General features: G+C 41.7%; 1 protein-coding gene across 1 annotated transcript; it reads right to left on the reverse strand.

The window, feature by feature from the left end:
* Positions 1–2,766: 2,766 nt before the first annotated feature.
* Positions 2,767–21,598, reverse strand: LOC121838768 (neurotrophin receptor-interacting factor homolog). The gene is made up of 6 exons (XM_024436613.2): positions 20,814–21,598; positions 11,874–12,004; positions 11,551–11,715; positions 4,702–4,866; positions 4,421–4,532; positions 2,767–4,202 (listed from the first exon to the last, which is right to left on the reverse strand). Exons 1-6 carry the CDS (start codon positions 21,091–21,093, stop codon positions 3,178–3,180), a joined length of 1,878 nt encoding a protein of 625 aa, XP_024292381.2. The 5' UTR covers positions 21,094–21,598; the 3' UTR covers positions 2,767–3,177.
* Between the last annotated feature and the right edge of the window lie 554 nt (positions 21,599–22,152).

The following is a 22,152-nucleotide window of genomic DNA, read 5'->3' on the forward strand; positions in this document are numbered from 1 at the left end:
GTGAAAGTCACCTCTCCCGACACCTCCCATGACATGGACCACTTACCCTCGTTCCATTTACTGTAACAAGTATCCTCACTCACTGAGCACCGACCGACACCGGACGTCCATGGTAGGGCTTAGTGTTTTCCACAAGCACATGGAGTAGCCAGCCAGGATCCCCCGGGTTAAGAACTTTTTGGAAAACTAGCCCTCTTCTGGCGGCTTCTGGTACATTTTAATGGCATCCAAAATACACAAATTATTGAATACTTTATTGACTTGACCTCCCAGATTGAAAAACATTGTTGTGGTATTGTGTTGTAAATTATTGAAAATATATGAATTCAGTGTATTGTTAGTTGTTTTGGATATTGTCTAGACCTATCTGATCAGGACTGTTTAAGTACGAGAACATTACGCTTTTTATTTTTTACATTTAAACTGTCTTCTCTTGAGGTTAAAGTAGCTTATTGCAAGATATGAATTTCTTTGGTATTGTAGTTTAACTGACACCCGGCCCAGAAAGAAAATTTCCATACACGGCCACAGAGAAGTCAGATTAGAAAATTCCTAATTCCGTCTAAAGTCAGCTGTTCGTTCCACACCCCAGAAAATGACTTATTTTATGGCGGTTATTTTAGAATAAGGCTGTAAGTTCAGGCCAAAGAGTTCAATCTTGGTTTCATCAGACCAGAGAATCTTGTTTCTCATGGTCAGAGAGTCCTTTAGGGGCCTTTTGGCAAACTCTAAGCATGCTGTCCTGCCTTTTACTGAGGAGTAAGCATCCATCTGGTCACTCTACCATAAAGACCTGTTTGGTGGAGTGCTGCAGAGATGGTTGTCCTTATGGAAGGTTCTCCCTTCTAAACAGAGGAACTCTGGAGCTCTGTAAGAGTGACCATCGGGTTCTTCGTCACCTCCCTGACCAAGGCCCAATTGTTCAGTTTGGCGGGGTGGCCAGCTCTAGGAAGAGTCTTGGTGGTTCCAAACGTATTCCATTTAAAAATGATGGAGGCCACTGTGTTCTTGAGGATCTTCAATGCTGCAGAAATGTTTTGGTACCCTTTCCCAGATCTGTGCCTCGACAAAATCCTGTCTCGGAGCTCTACGGACAATTCCTTCAACCTCATTGCTTGGTTTTTGCTCCGACATGCACTGTCAACTGTGGGACCTTATATAGACAGTTGTGTGCCTTTCTAAATCATGTCCAATCAATGAGTTTACCACAGGTAGATGCCAATCAAGTTGTAGAAACATCCCAAGGATGATCAATGGAAACAGGATGCGCCTGAGATCAATTTCGAGTCTCCTAGCAAAGGTCTAAATACTTAGGTATACATTTGCAAAAAATTCTAAAAAACAGTTTTTGCTTTGTCATTATGGAGTATTGATTGTAGATTGATGAGAATTTTTTTTATTGAATGTGTATCCAATGTATATCCATTTTAGAATAAGGCTGTAATGTAACATAATATGGTGTAGTTATCATTGACTCATGAAATTACCTCTAACTTCCTGCATACTGGATGTAGAGACGTAAAAATGGTATCCACCTGACTCTGGGGAAGTGGATAAAGGGATCCATTGCCAGAATGCCGAACTATGCCTTTGATGGTTTGGTAATTCTAAGGCATGGTTCTACACTTAACACAAAATTTGTCAAGACCAGGGCCCGTATCCACAAAGCATCTAAGACCAGGAGTGTTGATCTAAGATATTTACAAATAACCGTATTCATTATGATCTAAAAGGCTAAACTGATCCTAGATCAGCACTCCTCCTCTGAGAGTGTTTGTGGATACAGGCCCTGACCTAATACCATACAGACAGTAGTTCACAGTGGGCTCACCTCAGGGAGACTGTGTGTGGTCCTGTGCTGCTCAGCTGGTTCCTCTGTGGCTTCAGGAGGAGGTGTAGTCTGGTTCTCCCCTCATGGTTCTCCAGAACCTCCTCACACCCCTCCTCCTTCACCAGAAGCACCTCTGGACCCTCCTCTTCCTGGAAGAGACAGATGATACAGACATCAACTGAGTTTACAAAATATTAAGAATCCATGCTCTTTCCATGGCAGACGGACTAGGTGAATCCAGGTGAAAACTACGATCTCTTATTAATGCCACTTGTTAAATCCACTTCAATCAGTGTAGATGAAGGGGAGGAGACAGCTAAAAAAATGATTTTGGATTGCGCATGTGTGCCATTCAGAAGGTGAATGTGCCGATGAGCGGGGTATGGTAGTAATGTGCCAGGCACACCGGTTTATCTCAAGAATTGCAACGCTTCTGGGTTTTTCATGCGCAACAGTTTCCTGTGTGTATCAAGAATGGTCCACCACCCAAAGGGCATCCAGCCAACTTGACACAACTGTGGGAAGCATTGGAGTCAACATCCTTGTGGAACGCTTTCAACACCGTTTCGAGTCCATGACCCGACAAATTGAGGCAGTTCTGAGGGCAAAAGGGGGTGCAACTCAATATTAGGAAGGTGTTCCTAATGTTTGGTATTCTCATTGTACACTCCCTTGGGTGTGTACACACAGACACGGAGTGACATGGAGTGTTTACCCATTCCCACGACATAAATATGTTGTGGGTAAAAATAAGTCAGCTATGATCAGTGAAGTCACCACCAGACAAACCTATTTTGACGTGTACAGTAGGTGTTTGTTAGTGTGTAGGTATATTTAGTAAGTATATATTGGTTATAAAGCACTGTTGGGTTTATGCAGAACAGGGTGAGATCAGATGTGATGTATACTAAAGAGTCTCAATGAAAGTCTTAGAATGAAAAGTCCCATTTTGTCTTTATTAAACAAACAAGTTTTAAATTCACCATTTGAAAACCACACATACATGTCTCAATTAAATCGGCATGTGCTTGATATACTTGATTCATTTTCTCATCAAAAAGTGTCTTGGGAAAAACATTTAATAGTTGAATGGAAGTAATGAAATAGGCATTTGTGAACATCATATATCCTACACAGTACAAACAATATGTAGCAGACTTTGTAGGATTATATAGCACACAATGTCTGGATACAATATTCTACCATGGAATATTTAACACTGAAATCTGTTAATCTTGTTATTCCAAATGCATCTGTGGCTATTTTCTGTTGACAATGAAAATGAATCTGTGTTAAATGCAGGGTTTGATCTAAACGTCTAACGAGTGGAATGGTTACTTTCAATGTTATAGAGTGGAATGGTTTTTCTGCTGGTGTATCCTGAGGTAGCTCTTCTCTGAGAACCTCTTCCCGCAGTGCGTACAGGTGAATGGCCTCTCTCCCGTGTGGATCTTCATGTGCATCTTCAGCTTGTGCTGGTGTGAGAACCTCTTCTCACACTGAGTACAGCCGTATGGTTTCTCCCCTGTGTGGACCCTCTGGTGCCTTTTCAGGTCACCAGCCTGGGCGAAACGCATGTGACACTGGGTACAGCTGAAGGGTTTCACCCCAGTGTGGACCCTCTGGTGCCTCTTCAGGCTGGACGAGTGGGAGAAACTGACCCGGCATAGGTGGCAGAGGAACGGTTTCTCCCCCGTGTGCACCCTTTGGTGAATCTCCACCTGTTTGGGGAAACTGAAGGCTTTCTCACAGAATGAACACGGGAAGCTCTTCTCTTTTGCGCAGCCACCTTTACAGATTCCATCTCCACTACTGTCATTTGTCAATGGGCTTGTGTAGCCATTTAGTGTTGAGGCACTGGCATTGTCTGAGGTCTGGTTTAACATTAGGAGATTGTGAGGAGGATGAAGGCCAGGGAGAGTCTGTGTTGTCGCAGGGTCCATGTCCCAGTTGATAGATCCTATAGAAGGCAGGCTGAAGGCAGCACCTGCTAGGGGGTTAACCTGAGGCCCCATCAGTCTCTCTGAATCACAACTATAGGAGCAGGACAGAGCATCGCTAGCCGAGTCCGTTTCTATTCTCTTCCGCCACAAACTGACACCTCCCCGTCCCCGGAGACCAAGTCTACGCCTCGCCCAGGTCTCAGCCAGTCTGTTGTCATGGAGACTAAGTTCAGATGTCTGTTTCTGTCTGTGGTTAACAGTGTTGTACCCCAGCCCAGAGTTGAGGATGCTGTTCCATCCACTGACCTCCACTATGTCGCCTCTGGTCCTGGACTGTACAGTGATGTCATCCCCTGAGCCCTTGGATGCACCTGTCTGGGAATCCAAGATGGCTGTCCAGTCTCCTCTGTTAGCCTCCAGCCAACCACCTGCAGGAAGGGGTTACAAAATAGACTTTACAAACATGTCAGAGGAAACTCTACACATTTAGTTGAGTCAATTACCTGGTGAAGTAAATATTTAATGTTTTTTTGTATTTAAAGAAGTTGTATTGATTTAATTTTATGAATGAAAATAAATAGCCAGGCGTATCAGTATTCCCATTGAAGATCTATTACTATATTAGCTATATGTATTTCTCCCTTACCTTGCTCCCCCATCTTTAGTCCACTCAGCAGATCAATGCTCTCTGGTTCATCTTCTATTGTCTCCTCTTTGACCAGCAGCAGATCAGGCTTCCCATCCTCCATGTCTACTGACTGTAAGAGATACAGAGTGAGAGGATGTTGGATCAAGAAATCTGATATGAGCACCCTGCAATGGAGCAGCTTCTGATTGGGCAATGAGGGATTGCTATGAGTACTATGCAAACATGTTAGTTGATTTGATTGCTTGACACTCTAATGGTTTGATAATTGAAAGTCTCACCTCAGTAAGACTGTGTGTGGTCCTGTGCTGCTCAGCTGGTTCCTCTGTGGGTTCAGGAGGAGGTGTAGTCTGGTTGTCCTCCATGACCATGGTCCCCTCAGGGTTCCCCAGATCCTCCTCACACCCTTCCTCCTTCACCAGCAGCACCTCTGGACCCTCCTCCTCCTGGAAGAGACAGGTGATACAGATTACACAGACATACACTCCCTCAGGTATGTACACACAGATAATAAACACACTTTCAATATGGAGTGTTTACCCATCCCCACTACGTTCGAGTCCTATACTGTAGTTGCAGAATAGCTTCACTGTTGTTAAACCTATCATATAGCCAAGCGTCTATGATTGACTCTGTCACCCCATCCCCTTTTGTGCATTCCTAGTTCCCCTGTGTTCGCCCAACCTAAACTATTTTTATCTGTCCTGTTTTGTCTGGTCCTTTTGATTTTAAATTGCATTATTATCATGGTATACCTATGTTGTTGGTAAAGAATAAGTTGGCAATGATAAGTCGTCATTAGAGAAATCTGGCTAAACTATTTTGAGGTGTACAATAGGTATGTTAGTGTAGGTATATTTAGTAAGTGTATATTGGGTATAAAGCGTAGTCAAATGTATGCAGAATAGGGTGAGATCAGATGTGATGTACAGTCGTGGCCAAAAGTTTTGAGAATGACACAAATATTAATTTCCACAAAGTTTGCTGCTTCAGTGTCTTTAGATATTTTTGTCAGATGTTACTATGGAATACTGAAATATAATTACAAGCATTTCATAAATGTCAAAGGCTTTTATTGACAATTACATGGAGTTGATGCAAAGAATCAATATTTGTAGTGTTGACCCTTCTTTTTCAAGACCTCTGCAATCCACCCTGGCATGCTGTCAATTAATTTCTGGGCCACATCCTGACTGATGGCAGCCCATTCTTGCATAATCAATGCTTTGAATTTGTGGGTTTTTGTTTTACCACCCGCTTCTTGAGGATTGACCACAAGTTCTCAATGGGATTAAGATCTGGGGTGTTTCCTGGCCATGGACCCAAAATACTGTGTTCTTTGGCAGAATTGTGAGTGAGCCCACTCCCTTGGCTGAGAAGTAACCCCACACATGAATGGTCTCAGGATGCTTTACTGTTGGCATGACACAGGACTGATGGTAGCGCTCACCTTTTTCCGGATGCCCCAAACAATCAGAAAGGGGATTCATCAGAGAAAATGACTTTACCCCAGTCCTCATCCCTGTACATTTAGCAGAATATCAGTCTGTCCTTGATGTTTTTCCTGGAGAGAATTGGCTTCATTGCTGCCCTTCTTGACACTAGGCCATCCTCCAAAAGTCCTCACTGTGCGTGCAGATGCACTCACACCTGCCTGCTGCCATTCCTGAGCAAGCTATGTACTGGTGGTGCCCCGATCCCGCAGCTGAATCAATTTTAGGAGACGGTTCTGGCTCTTGCTGGACTTTCTTGGGTGCCCTGAAGCCTTCTTCACAACATTTGAACCGCTCTCCTTGATGATCCTATAAATGGTTGATTCTGGTGCAATCTCACTGGCAACAATATCCTTTCCCCTTCGAAGCCATTTTTGTGCAAAGCAACAATGACGACACGTGCTTCCTTGCAGGTAACCATGATTGACAGAGGAAGAACAATGATTCCAAGCACCACCCTCCTTTTGAAGCTTCTAGTCTGTTATTCAAACTCAATCAGCATGACAGAGTGATCTCCAGCCTTGTCCTCGTCAACACTCACACCTGTGTTAACGAGAGAATCACTGACATGTCGTCAGGTGGTCATTTTGTGGCAGGGCTGAAATGCAGTGGAAATGTTTTTGGGGGATTCAGTTCATTTGCATGGCAAAGAGGGACGTTGCAATTAATTGCAATTCAGCTGATCACTCTTCATAACATTCTGGAGTATATGCAAATTGCCATCATATAAACTGAGGCAGCAGACTTTGAAAATTTATATTTGTGTCATTCTCAACTTTTGGCCACAACTGTATACTAAAGAGAGTCTCAATGAAAGTCTTAGAAAAGTCCCATTTCTGTGTTTATTAAACATAAACAAGTTTTAAATACACCATATGAAAACCACACATATACATAATTCTGCATAAACTACATTCATTTTCTCATTAAAAAAGTGTCTTGGGGGGGAAAAAAATAAGTAGTTGAATGGAAGTAATGAAATAGGCATTTGTGAACATCATTATAGCCTACATACAATATGTAACATACTTTTTAGGCTAATGTATGCCTTACAAACTGAGTGTACAAAACATTAAGAACTCTTACCATAACATAGACTGACCAGATAAGGCTAGGATCCCTTATTGAAATCACTTGATAAATCCATTTCAGTCAGTGTAGATGAAGGGGAGGAGACTGGTTAAAGGACTCTTGAGACAATTGAGATGTGTGTGTGTGTGTATCATTCAGAGGGTGAATGGGCAAAACAAAAGATTTGACACAATGGTTTATGTCAAGAACTGCAACGTTGCTGGGTTTTTCATGCACAACAGTTTCCTGTGTGTATCAAGAATGGTCTACCACCCAAAGGACATCCAGCCAACTTGACACAACTGTGGGAAGCATTGGAGTCAACATGGGCCAGCCTCGATGAATTGAGGCTGTTCTGAGTGCAAAAGGGAGGGAGGGGGGCAACTCAGTATTAGGAATGTGTTGGTAATGTTTTGGTATACTCAGTGTATGTCTGGATGCAATATTATACTCAGGAATATTTAATAATGAAATATGTTACTCTCCTTATTCCAAATGCATCTGTGGAGCTTTTCTGTTGACAATGAAAATGCACATAAATTGGAAGGAAGTGGCTGTACAGTAACATGCCATGCATGACGTTGGAGCTCAGGGTCTCAGCGCTGAATGGGTTTTGACTGACAGACATTCTGAACTTGAGCACCACACTACAAGAAGATGCATCCCTCCATCCAGCTAATTGGGCAACTTTTGCAAATGTTTTTATTGTCTGAGTGAGGGGAATGTAAATTAAGAGGGCTGTGGTCATTAAATTTTGTCAAACGGTTATTGTCATGCAAGAGACTGCAGGTCTCACGTAATTGACCGTTAATTAACATAAACACGTTAAGCATCTCCAGGCCTCCGCCCATACAAGCTGCCGATGCGGGCCTTTGGAACATCTACATTAAAAAAAGTATAATAAATCAATTTAATATATACCATCACAATAAATCCATTATTTATTTTAGTCAGGTCTAAATAAACATTATGTTATGAAGAAAATGTATTTCAGAAGAACAGAGTATGAGTTGGCCTACTGTAGACCTATGTTATCTGGCTATGCTCCATGCCATAGGCTGTAGGCTTGTTAAGTCTAGCTGACAATATATGCTTAAGTCCTATGCCATTTATTTTATTTTACAGTAAGAAGAATATAATTGAACTTAGCTAAGTCATATTTTTCCAATTACTGTGCATATGAAGTAGCTATGTTGAGCGTACAAAAAGTTATCAATTGAAACAGGTCATTTTTGCTAGTTTTTTTAGTTATTTGGCAACTTTAGTTTTGAATGATACAAACCTTAGAATGCCTTAGAAAGCAAAACATATATGGGCTGCATGGTGTGACTACAGGATATTGATGATTTGAGAAAGTAGAAAGAAAAACAAGCTCGATCTCTGTTCCTTGCCTCAGGCTGCACAGCTGTTCTCTCATCAATTGATCATATTTTCACCCATCAGACTATTCTCAAATTAATCTAGTCTTTACTAATATGTAAAATGTCGATTTAGAATGGCCCATTATCAACAGTGGCCGAGGAAAAATATTAATTTCATCTGTTGGCACTCGAATAGCGAATGGAGGCCACCAACCTTGTTCCTGCAGCTACCCCATGCATAATTTGGGAAACCAATTGAAATCTGTTCGGGAACATCGATAGTGAAACATATTTCACTAAACTGTTGACAGGCCGTCTGCGTGCTCGAGACAGGAATAAAGGGGAGCGAGGAGGAGATGGGAACTCCTGGCGGTGAGATATGTATAAAGGTAATGTCTGACCCAATCAATTACTTTTTTTTTTTAAATGCCCTTTAACTAGGCTATTCAAAATCAAATACAAATTCACTAATTGTAGGCAAACTTGTAAGCCGCACTGCACAATCAATCAATGAACCAACAGCATCGCCTAGAGCTATACATTCTCTCCCCGACTCATGGAGCGTAGCAGAAAGTTACAAATCTATCCAGTATAATACAGGCCACACTCCGAGGCGATTACTCAAATTTGTTTACTTTGAGTATAGGCTAGACCAATTATGGACCAAAGACATCTTAAATCAGTTTTGTTTTATGTTTTTCTGCCATTCGTAATATGCGGTAGGCTATGTACTGTATAAAAGGTACAATCATAATTCCGTTTTTTTTCGGGTTTAGGCTCATACAAATCATTAAAATCCAGACTGAAAATATTTACACAAGAAGCAATCTAATATCACACAGTCAAACTCTCATTTAGTAAGTTCATCATTCTGCAATTCTCATAAACACTGTGTGTATGGGTGTTTTGAATGAATCATCACCTTTGAAAGTGCTGTCCATTTCGTTGTTAGGATTTGAAACAACATCCAGAACGACCATGTTTCACACTCTTTCAACCTGCTGTTGAACTTCTTTCTTCAAATTTGATTATCACAGTGATGTGAGTTTAAAAGTACTATAGGCGTTCTGTTTTGATGATATGTGTTTGATGTGATGTCAAGAGTGGTTAGAGGGACAATAGAGCCATTAGGGCATGATGGTTGTTTGCAAGTTGGGTACTAACAAAGCATGTCCAGAGTGCATAAAGTGAGATCACCATGACAAGTGGAATTTTACCTTAGTCATGACTGCTGGTGTGGCAGTAATATGGTCACTTCAACAGCCCTAGTTACAAGATGACATGGCGTTATACCCTGGGTTGTCCTGAACAGAATGAGCCTGTTTGTTGTATTGTGAAGATTTGCCGCAGACCACACATTTGAATTTACTTATGACTCTATTCCATGCGCATGGAAACTTAAGATCTGCTTCTCTGAATTGCCTTGTGAAAGCATAACACTGTGTTAGACATATTTTATAATTTAGCATTTATAATTCATGTTGGCATTAGAACAAGGTTTCAAATGATGAACACCTGACCCAGATTGTGCTTTGTAAAAGGTTGCTTAAACAACAGTCCTTGTGTAAAGGCTGGGATGCAGGGTTGTGTTCCAAACGAAAGCGCCACAAGTGTGCTTGCTCCAGTTCCTCAACGGCACAGCTAGGAGGTGCTAAAAATATCACCTTAAAGTTGAAGACTCTTCTTTAAGATATAAAAGTGCATTGACATTACTTAGGAACTGTGCACGATTTGGAGAGGTGTGTTGCCACTTGGAAACACCAATTACACCTCACTCAAACCCTTATAATTTTTGTTGTCTTATGTTGCACCTATCCTACATCCAGGAATATTCTTATTATATTACTGAAAGTATCCAGAGTATTTTCTGATTTTGTTTTAAACATAAACACATAAGTAGATTAAAACATGTAGAGTAAATGTAAAATGTGCATAAAATCAACAATGTAATGTTTGGATTCAGTCTTGTCAGTTGAACTGTTGTGTCCTCACTTTTAGTCTAATAACTTTCACAATCTCCAAACAGTTCCCCTTTGATTGCTACCATGGTTATGCATATGCTTTCCCTATTTCTTCTGTAAGAAACATTTCAATTTAGCTCCATCCATATAGGCCAATTCCCACAAGTTTAAGGGGTTATTGTAGGGTTTGACCTAAATGTCAGATGCCATCGAGTGGAATGGTTACTTTGTTATAGAGTGGAATGTTTTTTCTTCTGGTGTATTCTGAGGTAGCTCTTCTCTGAGAACCTCTTCCCACAGTGCGCACATGCGAACGGCCTTTCTCCCGTGTGGACCTTCAGGTGCATCTTCAGATGGTGCTGGCGGGAAAACCTCTTCTCACACTGGGGGCAGTTGTAGGGTTTCTCCCCTGTGTGGATTCTATGGTGCCGCTTCAGGTCACCAGCCTGGGCAAAGCGCATGTGACACTGGGTACAGCTGAAGGGTTTCTCCCCTGTGTGTACCCTCTGGTGGATCTCCACCTTCTGGGGGCAGCTGAAGCCTTTGTTACAGAACATGCAGAGGAACCGTTTCTCTTTACTATTGCCTGATGTTGCTCCCCTTCCCTGAGCCTGGGCTCTAGCCCTGTCGTTTGAGTTCAATACCTGATCGAAAAGGCTGCGTTCGTGTGAATCGGAAGGCCCCATTGAAGTGGACACTGGGTTGTAATCCTTGAGTGTGTGTAAAGGGGAGTGGGTCGTGTTATTTGGATTAGTCTCTAAGCTTTCCCTGTAATCTAAGAAATCGCTGCCCTGTGAGAGTCTGTATCCTAGGTGACTATCTGCATTCCATGTGGGAGAAATGTCGCCCTCCACTTTCACAGTCACTTCATCTTCAACCAAACCCTCCCCTTTCTTATCTAAGCACCTTTCCGGGTATACACTACTACTGTACTGGTTCCAGACCTCTCTAGACAGATCAGTCTGTGTCTCTAAACCCAAAGGCATGTTGTCAGGGTCCATCTCTGGAGTAGAAGAACAAGATGGATCATTGCCAGTCTCTAACGCATCCCGATGGGAATGAAATGTCCTCGGGCTCAGGTTACCGTAAAGTAAATACTCTGAGCCGGGAGCAGGAAGACAGCCCAGTCTCCCCAGTCTCTCTGGGTGTGACCTGTGGTCAGATCCTGTGTGTAAAAGCCTTTGTGTTACAGTTAAAGTCTTGGTGTCTGTCTCTGACTTGATGGCGTTCTGCGTTCCACTGACCTCCGTGATGCTGCGTCGGGTCCTTGGCAGCGCTGGGGCAGTTGTGGTGTCCTCCGTGGCTACAGGGGGCACTCCAGTCTGGATGTCTCTTATGTGCCATGGGTCCTCCTCTCCTTCAGACCTCTCCTGCTTGGCCCTAAGACCTACAGCCTCTGCATCTGCAGACTGACACAAGAAGAGAGGAGGTTATTACAGGTACAATGTTAGTTAAATTAGATAAATGTCTCACAAGCTCAAATGAGGATGTACATGTAGGCAAGTGACTAGCTGAGGGGAGCCTTTCTGAAATAAACTGGCCACATTTGATGTACTGTTACACTGACCTCTATCACAATAACGTGCTGGGTTGAGGTTCCACTCCCCTCATCAACAGTGATTGGTTGGTCATCTCTCCATGTATTGTGTTCCGCTGGCTTCACAAAGCTCCTATAGTCTCCAGTGAGATGTTCTTCACCTGAGAGAGTGATTGGGGGAAATGAGGTGGTTAGGTTAGCCACCTTCAATGCTGAATGGTATATTTTACCCTATTGACACGGTGTAAAATTGGCAAGGATGTAAGGTAACACTTCGGATTACTTCTTGATATAGAGTACTATTTATAGATCGATATTATGTTCCATGTATTATATTGTTTCAAATTAGTAAATAATAGGAAATGCAGTAAATCAAGAATCTGTTTAGAATATGATAGTGTCTTTGTGCAAGATAAGTAATCAGGGGAATTTATTGCATACTTCCCAAAAATTGACCAAGACCGAATTCTGGCTAAAGGGAAATTTCACCGCTGCTCTATTTCACTGTATATGTCCATGAATATGTTATTAACATAGCATTTTTCATAAAGAATCGAGAATTTCCTCACTACACGCAAATATGAGCGTTTCTGCATTTCCCCGGTAGAAACGGGCCATCCACATTTCTTGGTTGTAAGTGAACCACAACATCCAGAATTCATAGCGATTTCAAGACGTAGTACCATCCCGGTAGAGGTGGATCCAATTGATGTGAATACTCTCCTTGAGAAATATCAAAATGCCAGTATTTGTAGGCAGCACTTTCAGCCAGGGGATTTCGAAACAGACCTGAAGTCTCAACTAATGAGGTTGCCAGGTGTCACCCCTATTATCACATGCACCTGCTCCCCATCATTACGCACCCCTGGACTTCTTCATCACCTTGATTACGCTCCCTTTATTTAGCCCTCTGTGGCCTAGTGGTTGTGTTCACGTTCAGTACGCATCTCCTGTTTTGTTTATCTGCCTTGTTCGTGTTTATTAAACTCCCCTTCTGCACCTGCTTCCTGACTCCAAGCGCATACCTTACACCAGATCGTCGAACAGTGATGCTATTCCATTGATTTTTCCACTTCAAAAGAGTAAGGCATCCGATCAGTGCAGCAAAGAAGATGTTAGCTAAGTTACCTCAGCTCGACGTTAACCCTACATTCATGTACATATCACCTCAATTACCTTAACACGTTACATACTGCCTTACTCATTTCATATGTATATACTGTATTTTAGTCTATACCACTCCGGCATTGCTCATCCTAATATTTGTTAATTCCATTCTTTTACATGTGTGTATTGTTAATTGTTAGATACTAATGCACTCTTGGAGATAGGAACACAAACGTTTCGCTCCAACTGCAATAACATCTGCTAAATATGTGTGTGACCAATAAAACATTAATTTTAATTATCTTTCACGGTAAAGTCTACACCTGTTGTATTCAGCCGCATGTGACAAATAAAATGCTATTTGGTTTAGCTAACTAGCAAGCGAACTACACGTGTTTATCTAAACCAAAATCTAGCTCGCTTTCATAATACCTAAACATTCCAAGGAGGGGTCCATTAACGATGTACTTAGCTGTTCTAGGAGTGGTCTACTAACGATGGTTTTGGGGGGGGGAAATCAGATTAAACGATGCTCCTACATGAAGGTTCAAATAATGAACATAACCTTAAGAAGCTTTTGGGAATCAACTCTTACCCTACGAATTCTGGGGCCTGCTAGTTTTATGTTCTACCTGATCATTAAATCACACCCACTTGGGCTAAGTTTCCCAAAACCATTAACACCGCGATCTTAATTCCATTGAGACGAAAGATTCTTAGTGCTACGATTCGTTTGTGAAACCCAGGTCTAAATCAGTCCCTCCATTGACACTTAGTGTAACACATACAGTGGGGAGAACAAGTATTTGATACACTGCTGATTTTGCAGGTTTTCCTACTTACAAAGCATGTAGAGGTCTGTACTTTTTATCATAGGTACACTTCAACTGTGAGAGATTGACTCCAAAACAAAAATCCAGAATTGTATTGCATGACATAAGTATTTGATACATCAGAAAATCATAACTTAATATTTGGTACAGAAACCTTTGTTTGCAATTACAGATCATTCGTTTCCTGTAGTTATTGACCAGGTTTGCACACACTACAGCAGGGATTTTGGCTCACTCCTCCATACAGACCTTCTCCAGATCCTTCAGGTTTCGGGTCTGTCGCTGGGCAATACGGACTTTCAGCTCCCTCCAAAGATGTTCTATTGGGTTCAGGTCTGGAGACTGGCTAGGCCACTCCAGGACCTTGAGATGCTTCTTACGGAGCCACTCCTTTTACGTATGTATACAGTACCAGTCAAGTTTGGACCCACCTACTCATTCAATGGCTTTTTAAAATTAGACTATTTTCTCCATTGTCGAATAATAGTAGATATCAAAACTATGAAATAGCACATATGGAATCTAGTAGAAAGCAAAAGTGTAAAATAAATCTAAATATTTTAGATTATTCAAAGTAGACACCCTTTGCCTTTGACAGCTTTGCACACTCTTGGCATTCTCTCAACCAGCTTCATGAGGAATGCTTTTCCAACAGTCTTGAAGGAGTTCCCACATGCTGAGCACTTGTTGGCTGCTTTTCCTTCACTCTGCGGTCCAATTCATCCCAAACCATCTCAATTGGGTTGAGGTTGGGTGATTGATTCCATATGTGTTGTTTCATTGTCTTCACTATTATTCTACAATGTAGAAAATAGTACAAAATAAATAAAACCCCTGCAATGAGTAGGTGCGTCCAAACAGTTGACTGGTACTGTAATGGAGTTTGATCAAATGTTTTATATTTTAAAAATTGTTTCACAATTGTACTGACAAGTGACTACATGATTCCATTTGCATCAGAAACCAATAGTGTTGACTTCAACTTTGATCAATTCATTGATATTCATGAAATACATTTGTCTAAACTACCTACAATCGTACTGCTAAAACAAATGATGCAGGGAGTTGGTGTATCATTTGTTGGCAAGTAAACATGTTTCAATAAAACAGTTGATTTTATATTGCAAATAGATTTAAAGATAGTAGACATGGCTTGTATTCCAGACAGTACTTGCTCTGGAGACGAGGTGACTTTACACAGTAGTATGCAGGAACAGTTGTGACAATGTAGGGCATATATATAAATACTACAGTTCTACAAAGGGAATACTTGCATATGATGTATTTGTGTGGTGCAGTGAGGTGTTCAGAGTCACTTTGATACAAGGGGAGATTGTTATGGGACCTTTCACATGTTTCTTGAGTCATCAACTTCTTTGTATCTAAGTGGTATTGTCTGTGCGAGAAAGACAAAAACACTTAGAAATTAATGGGCAATCATTGTGTAGTAGCAAGATGTGGAATGAGACATCTGACATGTTTTGGACCCCAGGGAGAGTATCTGCTGCTTTTGCAACAGCTAATGGGGATCCTAACCAAATACAAAATGTTAGCTAGCTAGCTCCAACATGGGTATAGTTACTCATGAGTCATAAAGCCAAAGTCACACATTTACGCTTCGCAAAATATTTCTTCAGTTTTGCTCCTAATGACCTGCACTGAGGCTAGTTAATTATAACACTAGACTACAGTACATTTTAGGTATAGTGAACAAAGCTAGCTAGCTAAACTTGGATATCTTGACTTGTAGTGGTACTAGCTAGCACCATTATGACCGAACTGATCACAATTGTACTGAATAACACTGCCTCGTGTAAAAAGAGAGCTTATATTGCTAACTAGCTACCAACAACTTACTCATTATCCCAGTTGGTCTTGGCTGCCACCGTCAGTTGATCTAAGACAGGGATGGGTAACTCCAGTCCTCGGGGCCTGATCGGTGTCACATTTTTGCTCCAGCCCTAGTTAACACACCTGACTCCAATCAACTAATCATGATCTTCAGTTTAGAATATAATTAGTTTAATCAGCTGTGTTTGCTAGGGGAAAAAGTGACCACTCCAGCTCCGAGGACTGGATTTGCCCATGTAACAGGGTTATATTGGTGATTTTCCCCTTGCCAATGGGTTTTAGTTTTTGTCTTGCCTTCACCTACTCAACATGGCATCTTATTGGCTGGTTTGCGTAGCTTGCTTACAAGGATGTTTCAGTTAGACTCGTCCCAGTGAACAAGCACCAAACCAGTGGTAAGTTGTTGGTTGCAAAGCACTGTACGTCAAAAGTGATTTTTATACCCCCATGTGATGATTTAAATGTACAATTGATATCAATTTGTTTGCAAATGTTATTAGAACACCACACAAGATTTAGCGTTTTTTTTTTTTGGTGCATATTTGTTATGCATTTTGTTGTAAAGAATTACAGATAATACTAGCTAGCAACTTATTGTGTCTGGGGGGGGTCGTATATTGTGTACAGTGCGTGAGTGCAGAGTTGGATGATGAGGTGTACATTGCATGACGTGCAATTTTGTGCTGTTTCTATCAGAATAAAGCTCCATGACTGGTGCTACAAGTTGGAGTTCGTGTCGATGATTGATTGTACACAACGCAAGAAGAGTACTGTTACACCCATGCCTGATCTATGAGCCTGCTTTCAGGGTGGGAACACAATTGGACAAGGAAGTGTCTTGTTTTGCACACCTTGTACAAAATAATAAAATGCAGTACTACAGGATATTTCTTAACGTTGCTCTTTATTAGTTAGCTATAACTGGCATGTTCACGTCTCGCCAACCAGGATCAAACTGCCCATGACCTAACCATTTGGGTGGTCTAAACCAATCATAGCACAGTATGTCAGTAAAATGCCTCTCATTACAATTCAGTATGTTTACACATATGAATATTACATCCCCCCTTTTAAAACAAGAAATGTTTACATATTCTAAGGGTTTCTTTTGAATATATGGTCTGTAGTTTGAACTCAAGGTAAGTAACCATTTTATATTGCATACTACACCAAATGAATCAACACTCAAACAATAATCCAACATACTGTTACTTTTCAAACAAGGGATTCTCAGAAACTCAGCTTTCACTGTAGAAATAACATCTTAACATTTCAAACAAATACAATACCAAAGCATTAAGTGAACTTTCAATAAGAAGTTTACAGTCGAACTCTTTTAGGGCACCGATCCGCCTACACCCTTTGACATTTCACAGGTCTAGGACAGCTCTGGGCTTGACCTCTCTTCCTGACCTTGTGCGATATGATGCTGTGCATGATTCTGTATCAGTCAACAGTTCTTGTGGTGTTGCAGGTATTCGGGTAAGTATGATGCATGTTGTGCTGTGTGTGTTTAGTCCATCACGTTCTCTTTCAGGGGAACAGTTCATCTCAGTGTGTTCTTTTGTGTTCAGTAGGTGACGACGATTGCGGCGGTATACCGCTCCTTCTGCGGTGCAGATGTGATATGAACGTTCAGTGTCAGCTGGCTGGATGACGACTGCTGGCTTCCAGAGGCCATGCTCCTGGATTCTAACTGACTCTCCGTCGATCAGTGGTGGCAGTGGTCAAGCTGACCTGTCGTAGTATCGCATTTTGTTGTTGTCTGCTAGTTGGTGCTGGGAAGGATTGAGCAAAGTCTGCGGCTCATCAACAGCTGGGCTGGTGATTGGAAGTTGTCAACTGGAGTGTTGCGGTATTCAAGGAGACTGAGGTAGGGGTCTCTCTTGTCTGCTTTTGCTTTCTCCATAAGTGATTTAGCAATCTGCACATATTTTTCAGCAAGGCCATTACTTTGAGGGTAATGTGGGCTTGCGGTGACATGTGTAAACTCCCATGCTTTTGTGAAGGATTCAAACTCATTTGATTTGTAACAGGGCCCATTGTCAGATATTAAAGTCTCTACAATGCCATGCCTTGCAAAGACTGCTTTCAGCTTGTGTATCACAGCTGCAGATGTGGTGCTGTGAAACTTGTCGAGTTTGAAGTATCTGCTGTAGTAGTCCACTGTTACGATGTAGTCCTCGTTGTTCCAGGTAAACAGATCGGTTGCCAGGGTCGGTCTGGGATACAGTGAGGTAACATTGGCTCCTTGGTGTTTGAGGGGGCGTCGTTCAAGACATGGCACATTTACCAAAACAAAATGTCCCGTGCTCTCTGTTTGCACTTTTCCATTACTGCACCTGTACATAGCCCACCTATAATTTAGCCCAAACAACTACCTCTTTCCCTACTGTATTTAATTAATTAATTTTGCTCCTTTGCACCCCATTTTTATTTCTACTTTGCACATTTCTTCCATTGCAAATCTACCATTCCAGTGTTTTACTTGCTATATTGTATTTACTTTGCCACCATGGCCTTTTTTTGCCTTTTTGCCTTTAGCTCCCTCTCACCTCATTGGGGCGGCAGGGTAGCCTAGTGGTTAGAGCGTTGGACTAGTAACCGGAAGGTTGTGAGTTCAAACCCCCGAGCTGACAAGGTACAAATCTGTCGTTCTGCCCCTGAACAGGCAGTTAACCCACTGTTCCCAGGCCGTCATTGAAAATAAGAATGTGTTCTTAACTGACTTGCCTGGTTAAATAAAGGCAAAAATTTTAATAAAATAAAAAAATTTGCTCACATCGTATATAGACTTGTTTATACTGTATTATTGACTGTATGTTTGTTTTACTCCATGTAAAACATACATCTGTCGTTGTATGTGTCAAACTGCTTTGCTTTATCTTGGCCAGGTCGCAATTGTAAATGAGAACTTGTTCTCAACTTGGTTGGTCTACCTGGTTAAATAAATAAATAGCTGACTTGAAACATTTAACAGTTTCAGGGCCATGGGCCTTTCTCATGATGGAAAAATACAGAATAACATGAAGACAGGAACTGTGCAATGAGTTGGGGTGGGCACATTCAGAACGTAGTGTTGTGAGAACAAACAGTATTTTGTTAACAGGTGCCTGTATATTCTACACAGCTACAACGACTGACCGCTGAAACGCTTAAGGGGCTGGGACCAGCCTCTGCGCCAACAATCAACGATAGGCTGGGTGAGTCTAAACCACGCCCAGTCTCCGGCTCGGAAGAAGGAACTACCTCTGTCAGAGTATATTTATATCTTTGTCAGGAACAACTCAGTTCTCTGTTTGCCCTGCGAGGTTTGACCGAGAGCCCGTATATACGAAAATTGAAAATCGTATTGGTCCTCGGCACAACATATGCTTCAAAACGATCGTAGTATGTGTTCAGTACCTGTAAATATCTCTCCCTTTTTCCAGAGGAGCAGGTAGCTGCACGTTTCCTCTTTCATTCAGAGGACCTGTGAACATTAGCTCCACATGCTGTTTGTACTTACGCCATGCATCGGGTAAGTTTGTGGACTCCCAGTCCATTCAAGGTGAAAGAACTCCAGAAAAATCCATCTTGTAAGACCCTTTACTCTGACACCATGTCTTGTTTTGCACACTTTGTACAAAATAATAAAATCCAGTACTACAGGATATTTCTTAACGTAGCTCTTTATTAGCTAGCTATAACTGGCATGTTCAAGTATAGCCAACCAGGATCAAACTGCCCATGACCTAACTATTTGGGTAGTCATAGCACAGTATATGGCGGTAAAATGCATCCAATTACAATTCAGTATGTTTACACATATGAATATTAAAGGGCTGCCCGTTGGCCCGGCAACATCTGCTGAGCTCACCAAAGTTAATCATGCTTTCCATATGTCCTGCTTGGGCCAGTACATTTTCAAACTCCAAAACAGAAAAAGTATATTTGTATTTAATCTTTTACAATCTTGCCGACATCTGACGCTTCACAGTTATCAAGCAGCATTTGGTTTCCAAACTGAGGCAAGAATGTCAAGACTTTCCCTCTCGGTCTAGACTAGAGAGCCCCGCCTGAGTATGGCCTGATACTCACGCTAGACCCCTCACATCGGCAGGCGTATTTTACCAACACAGAATAAAAGTCCTCTGCCAGACATACTACACAGATGCCATTATTAGCAAATAAAGGTTTACGTATGCCTACACTATGTACCTCCTTGCTTGTCAAGAAAAATGTACACATCACTTACTTGTTGGTAAATATGAATATTATAATAATGCTATTCTGTAGTCTAATTGTTTAAAACCAGCTTAATCCCAGAAGCTGTTAATGAGCTATGTCGTTTATTTGTTGTTCTTGTCGCACTGCTTTGCTTTATCTTGGCCAGGTCGCAGTTGTAAATGAGAATTTGTTCTCAACTGGCCTACCTGGTGAAATAAAAAAATACAAATGTATCATCGGAATATCAACTGGTGAGTGGCAAAGCCACAACTCCTCATTCAGCCGATTGTAATCGCCGGTAAAAACAATTATTGAAAAGAGCGGGATCCTAGGTATCCAGTGCTGTTTGATTTATTTCATTTTTACAACGAGGGTCTGCCATGACAATATACAAAGTAACAGCATGAAGCTTTTTCCAAACAATCGGTGTAAATATCAGATGGTATGGTTGGCTACAAGGTACTTGCGCAGGCTGCAAATGAAGCGACCCATGATTGAAATTCTGCATGTTCAACTTGCCTTTCTATAATCTTGGCTCGGAACAGTAATTTTTTCATTTGGGCCAGTAGTTTTCACATGGTACTAGACAATGTCCCTGAATTTCAAGCCCTGCAATGGCTCTATTGAACAGGGACAACCATATCTATTCGTGATCGTGCAATTAGCGAAACACAAATTGTGCCACAATAATTGCTACAAAACATGACTCCATTCATTTTTAGATCAGACAGCACGCTCAATCAACTGATAGCGTCATCAGTGTAACTATCTGGCACGAACATTTTAAAATACCGCTATAGTGCATCATTATTGCTTTAACACCTCATAACTCAGAATTATGTAGGTGAAGTGGTTAAACACCCCAAATAATGTATAGTGGTGAATCTTTCCCTTTTAACCATAAGAATGTAATACATCTAAAGGCACAAGCAACGAGAGGAACCGGGCGACAGGCCTCCTGCAAATGTACCTCTTGTCATTTCTCTGTATCTGTCGAGGATCTTGACACTACTGGGACGACTGGCGAGGACGCGATCTTGCGTTGTCTCTGCGCGCTCCCGTGCCACCTTCAGTTCCAGTAGTTGTAGTTTCCTCCGCAATGTCCTGTTTTCTTTCTGGCTTTGAGTTATTTCCAAACGAAACACTGCATAGTCATCGTCTACGAGTTTACAGACCTCTGTCACTGCTGCATTCGCTAGCACCTCCATGATGGAGGCTATTTGCGTGTGAAGAACCATACAGTTAGCCATTATTAGCAGCTAGCTAGCTTTACCTAGATAACGTCTGTCAACCAAGTCCGGTCACCAACGCGAATTAAAGACTACCTAGGACAAGTATGTGATGCTGTGCAATTAAATGAGCACATGGTATTAATAAATCTCTGAAAAACAACAATAAAAACGCTAACTTGGAAATGATTATTGGTCACTGTTCACTTCCGTCGTCTACTACTTCTTCTGAAAGGTATACACACCGCCACCTACTGTACTGGAGTGTGAGGCCTCCCCATAGAGCAGGGTTTTCTAAACCTCTTGGGGTCCCCCCTGGGTGCACGTAGTTTTTTTTGCTATAGAACATCACAGCTGATTCAAATAATCAAAGCTTGATGATGAGTTGGTTATTTGAATCCGCTTTGTAGCGCAAGGGCAAAAACCCAAAACGTGCACGGTTGGGAAACCCGGTTATAGAGCAGTAGCAGTGCTTGGGTAAAATCTCGGAAGCCAAATTACAACCTGTGTTGTGGTAATTGTGTTTGCTCTGTAACCCGTTTAATTCATATGCCTCGCAAAAGTGATATAAGGCGCCTCGCAAAAGTGATATATATAAGGCAGAGACGATAAGAAAACAGTGGCAGAATAAATTCAACCATACCTTTTTTTGTTTTATAAAAAAAAATGATAGCAACCTCTGTCCAGTGCAATCCACAAAGCATATTGCATGTACAGTAACAGACCGTTACAGGACCTACAGCGTGATCAAGCCAGTAAATGTTTCCGACATTTTCAGACCACTAAACAACTTGATTTAGAACCACAAACAGTTCACGATGCTGTCTGTGTGGGTGGACCAATTCAGTTTGTCTCTGTACGCCGAGGAACTTAACTTACTACCCTCTCCACTACATTGATGGAACAGTAGTGGAGAGGGTAGTAAGTTTTAAGTTCCTCGGCGTACACATCACAGACAAACTGAATTGGTCCACCCACACAGACAGCATCGTGAAGAAGGCGCAACAGCGCCTCTTCAACCTCAGGAGGCTGAAGAAATTCGGCTTGTCACCAAAAGCTCTCAAACTTCTACAGATGCAC

Source organism: Oncorhynchus tshawytscha, linkage group LG11, assembly GCF_018296145.1.
Source record: "Oncorhynchus tshawytscha isolate Ot180627B linkage group LG11, Otsh_v2.0, whole genome shotgun sequence".
NCBI classification, from domain to species: Eukaryota; Metazoa; Chordata; class Actinopteri; order Salmoniformes; family Salmonidae; genus Oncorhynchus; species Oncorhynchus tshawytscha.